The sequence below is a fragment of the Rhincodon typus genome, chromosome 16, assembly GCF_021869965.1.
Source record: "Rhincodon typus isolate 14 chromosome 16, sRhiTyp1.1, whole genome shotgun sequence".
Taxonomy (NCBI): domain Eukaryota; kingdom Metazoa; phylum Chordata; class Chondrichthyes; order Orectolobiformes; family Rhincodontidae; genus Rhincodon; species Rhincodon typus.
Genome location: NC_063347.1, coordinates 55,558,946 through 55,573,287, shown reverse-complemented (window position 1 = coordinate 55,573,287; position 14,342 = coordinate 55,558,946). Strand labels below are relative to the sequence as shown.

Below are 14,342 nucleotides of genomic sequence, written 5' to 3'. Positions count from 1 at the left end.
AAAAAAATCCATAGCTTGGAAAGCTTTTGTTTTTCAGTTCACAGATGTTCTGGTGGAAGTTAAGGTGCATGAAACAGTTTCCCCTCAAGAAAGGAGATAGTTTAAACTTAGGAAATAGGTTACTTCGGTCTAAGAATTTTAGTTTGAAAGTTCCAGACCTGAAGTGTTTGATTCGAACCTGAAAGGGTTTTACAAGGTTGAGAAAGGCTAAGTATGACTAATTAAGGAGGAGGACCTAACACCCAAGTCTAATGGTTCACTAATGTCCCTTAGGGAAGGAAACTGCCATCCTTACCTGGTCTGGCCTACATGTGACTCCAGACCCACAGCAATGTGGTTGACTCTTAACTGCCCTCTGGGCAATTAGGGATGGGCAATAAATGCTGCCTAGCCAGCGACGACCTCATCCCGTGAATGAATAAAACGAAAAAAACTAGGAACTGAAAGAAATGGTTACATTAAACCTATAGATGAGATAGAAAAGCAAACTTTGGTATTCGAGTACTGTAAAGTAATGATGTTGGGATTATTAGGATTGTATTTTTACTGTGTGCTTCAAAATTTTTCAAATTGTGTTATATGTAAATAGCTTGGTTTATTCTATTTATTCTTCTTTTTGCGCAATAATCTTAACTGATTTATTGGCAAAACCAAATTGCTTGTGTTTCAGTGAAGGAACATCTTGGTAAACTGAAAAAAAATGATCCAGTCTGGATTTCAGTCTGGACGCTTGGCTTTCCAGTAAGGATCAGCTCAGATCATAACAGTTGTATGATCAACTTTATGTTGTTTCAGGTTTAATATTACAGCAAAAATTTTTAAAAATGGAACATCAGCATTATTTGGGAATTCCTTTGTTTCAGGTTATTGCTTTCTACGATGATATAACAACAGCCAGAGTTGGTACTTGAGTGAAATGTCCTTTAGGGGGAGTATGCAAAATTTGTGGGGCATGTTGTAAAAGTCACTGCTAAGTTAAATATTAATTGAATCTCGGGATGATTACCAAGAGGTTATGTCCATGGCTTGGCAAATGCTTGAAGGAGTGGCAAGTTAGAAAACACAGAGCAAGTACTATTGTTGAGTCTGAAAGTGTGTCATATCAGAAATCAGTTATAAACTGAAGATAAAATCCCTGCTACGTGCAAGAAGAGATCCTGCCATTGCAGTTCCCACAAGACATAAAAGTACAAGTATAAGCTTTGGCTTCAATTGATTGGATTGTGAAATGAAGAGTACAGAACTTCTCACAACTGACCTGAAAGCAGAAGTCCTCATGTTCATGAAGTTTGATGACTGACAATAAACTATAAACTTATAGGACAGGCAAAAAAAGAGGAGTTAGATGATAGAAGAGAGTTTAGAACATATTCTGCAGTACCAGATAATGGTTAACCTACATTGAGACAGGTGAATTTGTGCTGAAAAAGTCCTTGCAAGTGGGACTATAATGCTAAAGTGAGATTGACTGCTCAGGGTTTTGAACAGGGAATAAATAATACAAATATTAAGGTTTTTTTTTACAGCTGAAGAAAATCAAATTAAAAACCTTTATAATCTTCTGGTCACCTTTTTTGGGAGTTTAGGTCATTTTATGTAAAAGCAATATATTATCAAGTCAATATTATCATGGAGAAGTGTTTTTGAAATTGCTCAAAGAGGTGACACATGCAGAAGGAAAACAATGGAAACAAATGTGTCTATGGCCTGAATGGTGCCTCAGGGTGTGGTACTGCTCTGTGACTGGCTGACTGACCTGTGATGTATTTACAAAAATGTTCAGTTTATAATTTCAGATTTCTAGTATTTACAGTTTTCTTTTCTCTAAAATAAACACATACTAAATGAAAAATTAAACAAAGACTCTGTATAAAACCAATAGAGGACATTCTTTGATGAGTTGCTGAGAAAGACAGTGGAGATATTACACAAGAAAATTAAACAAAAGAACTAGCTTGACTTGAGCTAGCAAAAGATTCTCTGTGAAAATACACTATTGCTGCCATTCCATTATGTAGGACTGAGGCATACCAGAGAGCTTGACTTCATGATAGAAAAGATGCTGCTGAGGATTCCAGAGCAGATGAGCAACTCCTTCTGCTGCCGCAGGTGCAAATGAATGTGATGGAGAACAACGGGTAGCAGGATCCGCCGTGAGTCTGTGAATAAAAGAAGTTTGTGTGTTGAGCCACACCTCTATTGTGCAGTCGTTCAATGTCCTTCAACACATTAGGCTGTTGAAACACATTCCCTACTGGAAACAGGTGTCATCTTGCAATAAGAAAAGCAAAGTCATAACTGAAATAGGTAACACATTCATAACGAACTCTGGATAGAGTTGTTGGTTGGTTCACTGAGCTGACTGGTTTTCATGCAAACGTTTCGTCTCCCTTCTAGTCAGTGCTGTGTAGTTTCCACTGAAGCACTGTTGTTCCGTCCCGCTCTGAATTTATACGGTCTGGAGTCTTGTAGTTAGTTCTGATCTATTTCTAACGTAGGTAGGGTGGCATTGGTGGATAAACAACACCAAGAAGACACCGTAACCCCCAACACACTGGCCACCCTACCCTATGTTAGAAATAGATCAGAACTAACTACAAGACTCCAGACCGTATAAATTCAGAGCAGGACGGAACAACAACCTACCCTATATTAGAAACACATCAGAGCTGATCACAAGACTCCTACGACCTCTTGGAATAAGGATAGCACACAAACCAACAGCCACACTTTGCCAGTTGCTCTCAAAGACAAAAGACCCCATATCTACAATGAGCAGGACAAATATGATATACTAAATACCATGCAGCAACTGCAAGAAACACCACATTGGACAGACGGGCAGGAAACATGCCACCAGGATACATGAACACCAACTCGCAGCAAAATGGCATGAACAACTCTCCCTCATTTCAATACACTCCGACATAGAAGGACATCAATTTAACTGGGATAAAGTTACAGTACTTTACAAGACAAAGCACGAGATTTCCTGGAGGCCTGGTTTTCAACTACTGATGCAATTAACAAATATGTTGAAATAGGCCCCATCTACATACCACTACGGTACAAAACCGGAAACAAGACTGCCCACCATGACAGACCGGACTGTATAAATTCAGAGCGGGACAGAACAACAGCGCTTCAACGGAGGCTACAAGGCATTGACAATGTCACCTAGAAGGGAGACGAAATGTTTGCATGAAAACCAGTCAACTTGGCGAGCCAACCAACAACTCCAACTGCAACCTGAGCTACAGATCTTCGTTTAAACATTTAACTCTGCATATCTGGAGACAGAGGGATTGTGGGCCTTAAACTCAGACAGCACCATTGGAACTGAGGAAAAGCTGAACTTCTGCAGATGAATGCACTGACTGTTACGAAGGCGTGGTGGACCTCCCTGTGATAACTAAGACCAAAACACCCAGAGAAGCTCACCTCGTAATCTATTAAAGAAGTGGTTAAATGAAACAAATCCCTGATACTCACTTTATAATCACTGAGTAACAATTTATTTAACTAACTCTAACAGTTAACAAATTAACAGAACTACAAACAAACTGAACAATTCCCTGTTAACTATTGACTATTCCTGAATAAAACAAAATTCTAGTGGTATACTGTTCCAATAGATAGAAGTCCCACTTACATAAACCTAATTAAATTAAAAAAAAGCTTAATCTCTCAAAATTACAGCCAGGATAAGTCTTCTGGAATGTTCTTTGTCTTCTCCACTGTCCCCCAGTCAGGAATGCCTTCCTCCATTGAATTCTTGTGTCAGGAATATTAGTTGAAGAGTGCCATAGTTACCTTTATTGAGATGGTGCTTACTCTGATATCTGAGAGATCTCAGTGATTTTCTCTTTCTTTAGAGCTGATGGCTGTTGAGAGTTCTTCTCTTAACAGATGACTGTTGCTCTCACACTGACTTTCAAATGCCCTCTTCTCTGATACCATTGATGGCCTATTAATTTCTTAAAATAGGAATGGTCCGATGTTGTCAAAACCATCAGATTTAAATTTAATTAGGCTTTTGTTTCTGGGGTCTGGTGTAAATTAATTGGCTAAATTCAAAAACCTGTTGTCTTGGTAAAAATGCTGCTTTCCCTGTTAACAGTATAGGCTTCTGATACAATGTTTCAATTTCAAGAATTCACTGTGCATCTGCTGCTGCCTGCAGACTTTTTTAAATTTCCAAGCCTAAAAAATAAACATCTTTTAAAGGGGCCACGTACTCTTCTCCCCTATCATTTTGCAAACAATTTCTAACGTCCAGCTTTCTAATCCACAAGTACTATACCAACTTTGCAACATGAGCCTGCTGTAAGCCACAGGATCTGCTCTGAAGGGATACAGGCTATGGGGAAGTGGAGGTGTGGGAGCCAAATAACACTGGAGATAAGGCAAAGACCTGTCAGGTACAGGAATAATCTGTTGTTGAAAGCAGAAACAAGCACCAAGGAGGTTTGCCAGGTCAAAGAACTGAGTATTAAATTTCAATGAGTCAGGTCTACATATCTTTGTAATGCAAATACCAAGCAGGGTTTGGTAGTTTGTTTGGGATTGAGGACAAGGGGCCTGCCAAGAATTTGGTGGAGGGAAGTGATTGTGGCAGTGAGTTCCACCTACTAGGACCATAGAACTCTTGCTGTGGAAGACATTTAGTATCTTCATCACAGCTGCCAAAGTACCGGCAGGCAATAGTGGAATCAAACAGTTGGAAGTGAAGCCGTTCAGATTTACAGCCTTAAGGTGGATTAAGACTTCCATGACATGAATGCACTGAGGATTATTTCACAGGAATGGGGATAGCAGAGACTAAGAGTAAATAATTAAATAAATTTAGAATATTTAAAATGCACTGCTCCAGTGTATGCATAGTTATCTAACATCTAAAATCTAACATTAACCATCTACATCAAAGTACAAAGCTTGCATAGCCCAAAATCAGATCATTTGGTCTAGCTACAGAATTACTCTAGCTCTACATGCAGAATCTTGTGATTCAGTCTTTGCTGAAACAGCAGGGACATTTTTGAATTGGAAACACAATTAAATACTTTGCACAATTTGTTATGGCTCTTTAACTGAGTCACAACATTAGCTTCCAATATTCAAATGACAATCAATTAAGGAGGGTGAACAGGATGGTCCATCCATTCTCTAAAGGGAAGAATTTCTAGTTCAAGCAACCACAGTCCTCACATCAACAGCAGCAACACAAATGCCTTCACAGCCATCTGTCCCTCCCTAGGGCAGACACCAAGGTCTAATTATGAGGAGGTAAGAGCTTCAGCACAGAGAATGTAAGTAGATGATTAGCTCTGTTGACATGTCTGAGCACCAGGACCTTATGAGGCTCAAGTTTTCATGGCAGGTTGCTGGATCCCATGTGTTGATGTTGCTTCTGCTCTTGCCTCTCATGAGAGATGTAAGGTATGGGAGACGGTGCACAATCTGCTTACATGATTTGTTGAAGACTGGTGGCAGGGAAGTACAGCTGAAATTGAACAGATTAAATGCCTTTCAAAAAAAATAGCAATCGCCTGTGAATGGCTGGAGCACTTTAATCTAACTGATCAACACGCTTCCAGCTTTTCAGTTTTGCTATAAAAGTTCTGCTTGCCCCTGTGATCTTGATGAGTTGCTTAATTTACTTAAGTTGGCAGACCAAGAAGCTTCATCTCTTGCCTTCAATCTTGCCCTGTAAAAACTAGCAAGAGGGGAAACTAGTATTGGGGTCCTGACCCAAAGTCAATTTCAGGAAGTTTTAACTTCCCATGCACACAAACCCTCTCCTCATTGCCTGGGAAAACATCACCCATAGCCACAAAACATATACACCAATCCAGAAAAGTACATCTTTAAACTTTTTAAAAGCAACTTGTTCTATTTTTATGTAGCTTATTATTTATAGCCATCTCTAAATATACCTGCATGTTCCTGTCTCTTACCTGAATATGAAAAGAGACGACTGTCTACTGTCCGTGCGATGGATTGCAGCTTGACTACATCCATAGATTGACCAATGTGCACTGTGCTGGGCATGCTGCCCAGTGTCCCCCTCACAAACTCTGCCACCTCTTGCACAGTAAACATCTGCAGCAGCTCATCGAAGATTGCTGGGAAGGAATTGAGAAGGGCAGCCTAAAGCAGAAACAACAGCTTTGAAAAACTGCTCAATTCATCCATATATAAAATCCATGGAGCTACTAACAATGTCAGATTAAATGGAATCATTCAGCCATACAGAATGCAAATACCAGCTTAGTTTGGAATATCATTGCAAAGTATATGACAAAACACTCATCACGTTCAATTATTCATTCTCAGAAACACTAACAACATAAAATACTGATTTGGCCAGACAAAATTGTTTGAACACACAAACAGTAAAAAAGCTTAAACTCTTAACACCAGATTAGAATGACAGTTATCCCAGTTCAAGCTGAAGATACAAGAGGTTTTTATTTATTCATTCATGAGAGGATGGCATGACTGGCTAGGTCAGCATTTATCATCCATCCCTAATTGCCCAGAGGGTAGTTAAGAGTCAGCCACATTGCTTGGGTCTGGAGTGACATGTAGGCCAGATCAGGTAAGGATGGCAGTTTCCTTCCCTAAAGGATATCAGTGAACCAGATGGTTCAACAATAGATTTGCGGTCATCATTAAACTCTTAATTCCAGATTTTGTTTTTATTGAATTCAAATTCCAACATCCACTGTGGCACAATTCAAACACAGGTCCCCAGAATATTATCTGCATCTCTGATTAACAGTCCAGTGATAATACCACCAGGTCATCACTTCTCCTATTGCTATTAATCTTTGGTTTACTGGAATCGGACTGACATTCTATTTTACTGATTTGCTGTGTTTTATACATTTTGAGGTACAAGATGTTATAACCTTAGAACATAAGCTTCAATTTCTGTCACCTAGTGTAACATTGGGTGGGGAACTTCAACATCCATCACCAAGAACTACTTGGCAGCAGGACTACTGACTGAGCTGGTCAAACCCTAAGACATGGCTGCTAGATAGGGGAACCAACAAGAAGTAAAAGCAGACTTTACCTCATCCTCACCAATCTGCCTGCTGAAGATGCACCTGTCTTTTGAAGTATTGGTAGGAATGACCATTGCACAGTCCTTATGGAATCTAAGTCTTGTCTAACATTGAGGATACCCTCCATTGTGTTATGTGGCATCAAGACCATGCCACATCAGATGGCTTTCAAACAAATCTAACAACTCAAAACTGGGCATCCAAAAGGCATTGTGGGTTATCAGCAGCAGAGGAATTATACTCAAACATGATCTGAAACCTCATGGCCTGGCATATCCCCTGCTCTACCTTTACTTTTAAGACAGATGATAACCCCTAGTTCAATGAAAAGTGCAGGAAAGCATGTCAGGAGCATCACCAAGCATATCTAAAAGTGACGTGACAACTGGTGAAGTTTGTGTGTCAAACAGCATGAGCAGCAAGTGACAAACAGAGATAAGTGATACCACACCCAATGAATCAGATCTAAGCTCTGCAGTCCTGCCATGTCTAGTCGTGAATGATGGTTGGCACTCAGGAGGAGGATGTTCCACAAATATTCTCATCCTCAATGAGTGCAAAAGATAAGGCTGAAGCATTGCAGCAGTCTTCATCCAGAAGTGCTGAGTCGATGCTACATCTCAGTTTCTTCTGGATGTTCCCAGCATCACTAACACTAGTCTTCGGCTTGTTTGATTCACTCCATGCAGTATCAAGAAATTATGAAGGCATTGAACACTGCATAAGCTCTGGGCAATGTAATATTCCACAATAATACTGAAAACTTGTGCTCAAGAATATGCTGTGCCCCTAACTGATCTGTTCCAAAACAGCTACAATAATAGTGTTCATCTAGGAATGTGGAAAAGTGCCCACATATGCCCTGTAATCAAAAAGCAGATAAATCAAACAGCTAAGTTACCAACCCATCAGTGTACACTTGATCATCAGTAAAGTGATGGAAGCTATCAAGACTTTTTCCCATGGTAGGGGAGTCCAAAACTAGACAGCATAAGTTTAAGGCGAGAGGGGAAAGATTTAAAAGGGATCTGAGGAGCAACTTTTTCCTGCAGAGGGTGCTGAATGTATGGAACAAGCTGTAAGAGCAGGTGCCGGAGGTGGGTACAATTACAACATTTATAAGATATCTGGGTGGGTACATGAATAGGAAGGGTTTAGAGGGATACAGGCCAAATGCTCTAAGATGCGCTTGCTTAACAATAACCTGCTCACTGAAACTTAATTTGGGTTCCATCAGGGCCACATAGTTTCTGACCTCATTACAGACTTGGTTCAAACATGCACAAAAGTGCTGAACTTTAGAGTGATGTGACAGTGACTGTCCTTGACATCAAAGCTACATTTGTTGTCAAGAAGCACTAGCGAAACTAGAATCAATGGGAATCAGAAGGAATGTATTCTGTTGGTTTGAGTGATACCTAGCACAAAGGAAGATGCCTGTAGTTGTTGAAGGTCAGTGATCCCAGCTCCAGGACATCTCTGCAGGAATTCCTCAGTAGTGTCCTAGGCACAGACATATTCAACTACTTCATCAATGTCCTCCACTCTATCATTAGATCACAAATGGGTACATTCGCTGACAATTGCACAATGTTCACCATGTACGTGAAGTTCACGATTCCTCACATGCTGAAGCAGTCCATGTCCAAATGCACTACACCTGTACATCACCAGTTTTGGGCTGACAAGTGGCATGTAAGATTCATGTCACACAAGTGCCAGGCAATAGCTATTACTAACAAGAAAGAATATAGTATTGCCCTTTGACATTCAGTGGTGTTCACTGAATCCCTACCAACGATATCCTGAATGTTACCATTGACCAGAAACTGAACTGAAGTGAATAATTCACCTCCTGATTTCCCAAAACCTGTCCATGGACTAGAAGGTCCAACTCAGGAGCGTGATGGAATGTTCCCCACTTGCCTGGAAGAGTGCAGCTCCAACAACACTCAAGGATTGACAACAGCTAGGGCAAAACAGCCCACTTAATTGGCACTACACACACAAAAGTTCACTTCTGCCACCACTGATGCACAGTAGCATGTGAAGTCCACATCCTCCGAAAGAAAATTTGAGAAGTAGGATCCTCATTACTAAGTACAACATAGTACAGGACAGAATAAAAGTGTGGATGCATTAGAGAAATTTTCCAAGGTTTCTTAGTCAGCACTTTCCAAACACAAGACAACCACTACTTAAAAGAACTACAGCAGCAGATATATGGTAACATGACCATCCTCACATTCCTGTTCAAGCCACTCACCATCCTTATTTGGAAATATATCACTGCTCCTTCAATATCAATGGGTTAAAATCCTGGAACTAAATCCTGGATCCTATCTAACAGCATTGTGGTTAACCTACACCAAATGAATTGCAGAGGTTTAAGAAGGCAGCACCACCTTCTCAAGGGCAGTGAATGCTGGCCAAGTCTGCAAAACCCATAAGCCCTGAATGAATATATGAAATGTAGAATTCCGATCATCAAGTACAATATAGTTTAGGGCACAATAAAAGTTCTCCTATTCAGCCTGAGGGTCCTTCAGCCATATTCTCCGGGAGTTTGCCCCATACACTAAATGCTAAATTTTCTTTCATTACTTAGCCTGTGGACTGAGTGAGGTTGCTAACTTAAGGGCGAATTCAGCCATATGTGACAGGAAATATGTTAAAATTGCCTGATCTCTTTTCATCTCACAGTCAACGGATGAAGGAGACTTCCATTTTATCAAATCTAGGTTTTTATTGAGACTGAAGCCTGTGAGATGAAAAATCAGCATTTTATGTCAATGTACTCTGCATTAATGCTGTTAAAACCTATATTACTGAATCCAAACAGGGGGCTTGTTCCTGTTTGAAGTTGGTTTTCTGGGAATGTGCTATTGTTGCTAGACTAACCTGTGTGAAGATGAGAGTCTCAGAACTTCTGCTATCCAAACTCAAGACAAAGCGAATGGACTGAAAGAGCTCTTGAACACTGGCACGAAACTGTTCTTCTTCTATCCCACCTGTTGCTCTTGAATACAAGATCCGTGACTGCACAATAAACTTGAACAAATATTCCAAGGCCTGGAAGAATAGAAACACACGTTTGTCAGATAATTATAAATAGAAAAGGCTAATTGTTCATCTTATTTCAGCGATTCTGAGAGGTTTTACATTCTTACCATTGCAGGTAATGTTTTAAAGCTAAATGGGCAACTACTCCATGTTTAAAGGGCTTATGTCACACTGCAGACTGGTGGTTGTGGTTATGTGGTTATTGATGAGCTACATAACTTGTAAGTTCCACCATGGCAAGTGGCAAACTTGAATTGACAGAAAACAGGCATGCAAGCTCCTAAATTCTAGTCAACAGAAAACATTCACCATTGCCTTCAGGAAGAGTAGGAAATATATGTCATGTTAGCCCATATACCTAGGGATTCCAAAGCCAGCACTGTGTACATACAAGGAACAAATAAAAATAAATCTCACAGATCCTGTCCTATTAACATCTTCTCAAGGTAATGACTGACAATGTAGTACAACCAGTTTTCAATACTTCGTACAAAGTTCTTTCTTCAAATGTGAATTTAGACAGCGTTATTCAAACGGTGACTGATGCTGTAGTCGAATATAATCTCATCCAATATTCACAAGTGAACTTTTGCCAACAGAGGTTATTTGCATGTAATTAATAGTGCAAACCTTTACTGAACTTCTTCCCTGTCAATCTGAAGGCATTGAGACTAACTGCAACAGTCCAACTGCTGCCCTGACTGCAATCAATGTTCAATCCTTGAGCAGACACATATCTTATTAAGACAATATTTTGAAAGAGTTGAGGCTTATTACTAAGGGATGGGGAGTCAACCAGGAATGCACTGTACCGAAAATCTATACTTTGCAACTAAATTCATGCAGTGTAAATACCAGTTCAAGATAAATGCTGCCATTTGTATGATAATGTTATGAAACATTGTATTATTAGATTACTTTAAATGAAGAAACTGTAATGGACAGTACACTACCTCTGTTATATCTCCAGCATTTACAGCACAGTTGAAAATGCAGCTGTTGTTAGCACTGGTTTTTCAGAAATATTAAACTGACTATAGTGAAAACCACAAATACAAACCACAAAGTCTGGACCTGAAGTGGGCAGGGTGCATTTCCAATGTGGTTTTTGACATAGACTTGGGTGCGTTTACAATTTAAATATTGGTGTGAAGCAATTTCTGGATTCCACTTTATATTGATGCTAAACTCATAAAGCATGATTATACAAATCAGGCCTAACCTGTCTACAGAGAAAAAGGTGTGATATTTCTCCCTCAGAAACACACACTGATCTTTGCCAGACATCTATGAGTAATTATATATTTATACAACAAGTGACTGTGAAAAGTAAAACTGTAGAGATTGTTCTTCATAAGGTACCTATGAAGATTTTGTTTTCCACAGATCGAAGTATGGAGAATTGGTAATTAGATTTTTAATGTATGTCACACAACTTCCAAAGTTGGTTATCAGGAAACTGTATGTAAAAGTAAGTACAAAAACACATATGCTTTGCCTAATCAGTTTCATTTCAACTGAAATACTAGAAGCTGAAGCTATGACCTGAGAATCAAAGTGAGAACCAAAAAACAAAGTGATAATTCAGAATTAGGGGGTTAAAAACCTGATGGGTGGGGGAGCATAGGGATTTGGAAACAGGGAACAAAATAATAATCCAGCAGCTGGTTTGGGCTTAGAAATCTGATGAGTGGCTGAGAGAGTGTAGGGATTTGAAACTTTGAACAGATTGACGATCCAAGAATACATCAAGTTCGTTATCAAGCCACTAGATAGGACATTACTGCGATTGTACAAGTTCTAACATTCCCATGTCTCCACATTGAGTCATACAGCATGGAACAGATCTTTCGGTCCAACTAGTCCACACTGACTATGTTCCCAAACTAAACTGGTCCCACTTGCCTCCATTTGGCCCATATTCCTCAAAACCTTTCCTATTCATGTACTTATCCAAAATGTCTTTTAAATGTTGTAACAGGACCTGTATCCACCACTTCATCTGCCAGTTCATTCCACACACTAATCACTCTCTGTGTAAAAAGGTTTCCCCTCATGTCCTTTTTAAAATCTTTCTCCTCTCATCTTAAAAATATGCCCCCTAGTTTTGAACTCCATCACCTTAGGGAAAAAAACCTTTGCTATTCACATTATCTATTCCCCTCATGATTTTATAAACCTCTATAAGGTCACCCCTCAACCTCCTACACTCCAATGAAAAGGTCCCAGCCTATTTTTATTATCAAACCCTTCATTCCTGGCAACATCCTGGTAAATGTTTTCTGAACCCTCTCTAATTTAATAATATCTTTCCTATAACAGGGTGACCAGAACCGCACACGGTACTCCAGAAGAGGCTTCACCAACGTCCTGTACAATCTCATACAAAGTCATAAAACAGTTAATGAAGGTAAAACAGTAATATGAAGTGAAAAGCAGAGGAAAGTTCAGATCAAATAAAAGGAAAATGTTTCAACTAGCTGTGAGAGAAGGACTGAGGAAGTGCTTGAGATGTTGCCATTTTTATAACACAGGGACCAGATAGTAAACATCTATCTGTAGGTTTTTGACATTAACAAATTTTCAAAGGATTAAGTTTCAGTGATTTCCCGTTGTCACTATGATTAACAAATCACAGCACAGATGGTGAACGGATGAAGAATGAAGTTTGATTTGGTTAAGTGGGAGTAGCAATGGACTATTGTTCTAATTCTATATTTTGTCAGAGTTACTACAGTTACTGCTATGTACCCTCATTGCCTCTTGAATGTGATCTTGCCTTACAACTTCCGCAGATCGATCCATGTACCACTTCAGACATCGGATTAGCTCCCTGTGGGCAAAGAAATCACAGCTTCTATCATAACTCTGATTCTGACATAGCCATAAACATAAGGCTTCTGGAACTAACATACATTAATAGCAGTACAACAGAAACACAAAGATAGTAATAATGTGTAGTGAGCTAGTGCAGAGCCGAGCAGAAACTGATAGCCAAGTTCTGTACCCATGAAGATGGCCTCAACTGTGAACTTGGATTCATGTCATGCTACATGTAAGCCCACCATTCTGTTCTGTGTTTGTAAAATCTTCCTTACTGTCCTGTTTTGACACCGTCACTTTGATAACCTGTCCTGATCTCTCTACCTTAGTTAGTTTGTACAGTTTTGGATTATTTGTTACCTTGGTTAGATGCTCAGCATGCGACTTTTATACCTATCAAATAAAAATCAAAAGAACTGCGGATGCTGTAAATCAGGAACAAAAACAGAAGTTGCTGGAAAAGCTCAGCAGGTCTGGCAGCATCTGTGAAGAAAAAATCAGAGTTAACGTTTCTTTCCTCGGTTCTAAATACCGTTAAGTCTGATCTTTTCTTCACAGATGCTGCCAGACCTGCTGAGCTTTTCCAGCAACTTCTGTAATTTGTTTCTTATATCTATCACGTCATTCCAGCCATTTGGTTTGTCTCCAGCACCATGTTATTTTTGATTTTTTGTAATTATCTCTCTGTCTCAATTAATTGGACCATAGGTTATCCCTTCACTTGCTATTCAGCTGTTGACACCTTACCCACACCATCGGACACTTTTGATCACCTGCAGAAACTTGCTATTCAGCCTGCTGACACTCCAATCACACCATTTGTACAATTTTTTTGATCTCTCTGCCTGTAAATTCTGTGCCTGTGTGCTTGATGAAGGAGCAGTGCTCCAAAAGCTTCTGATTTCAAATAAGCCTGTTGGACTATAAGCTGGTGACACGTGACTTCAGACTTCAAAGGACAAAATTGAGAATGATACTCTGGTGGAAACGTGTTTATGTTTGTCACCTTGCATTCAGTAGTTAGAATGTTCCCTCACCTTGGGCACAGGAAGAGAGGATCTTGGGGCCTCTGAGGGGCTGATGGCACCTTGGTTCCTCCATAGAGTTTTGTCTGACAGCACTTTTATTATCAGAAACAAGGTGGCAAAGTAAATGGTGCATCAAAGACTGGCTACAACTGAATGACTGATCTGAGTCAGAGCTGAGGGCAAGCATAGGAAGATTAAAGACCTGCATATCAGCCAGATAAATGAAATATCCTGCTCAGGTGCTTACATCACTTCTCTTATCAAATTGAAAATGACACTGTAGTAAATTGATTGCAATGTAATGGGATTTTACAGAAGGTCAAAAGTATAAATGCAGCTTTAGGGAAATTATTTT

General features: G+C 39.6%; 1 protein-coding gene across 1 annotated transcript in view; it reads right to left on the bottom strand.

Moving 5' to 3' along the window:
- dock3 (dedicator of cytokinesis 3) overlaps positions 1-14,342 on the bottom strand; it is an 821,127-nt gene that overhangs the window by 169,011 nt on the left and 637,774 nt on the right. The window contains exons 19-22 of the mRNA XM_048606243.1: positions 12,888-12,969; positions 9,975-10,145; positions 5,958-6,150; positions 2,032-2,159 (exon numbers count right to left, since the gene is read on the bottom strand). Coding sequence (XP_048462200.1) covers positions 2,032-2,159; positions 5,958-6,150; positions 9,975-10,145; positions 12,888-12,969 — 574 coding nt within the window. The remainder of the gene's footprint in view (positions 1-2,031; positions 2,160-5,957; positions 6,151-9,974; positions 10,146-12,887; positions 12,970-14,342) is intronic.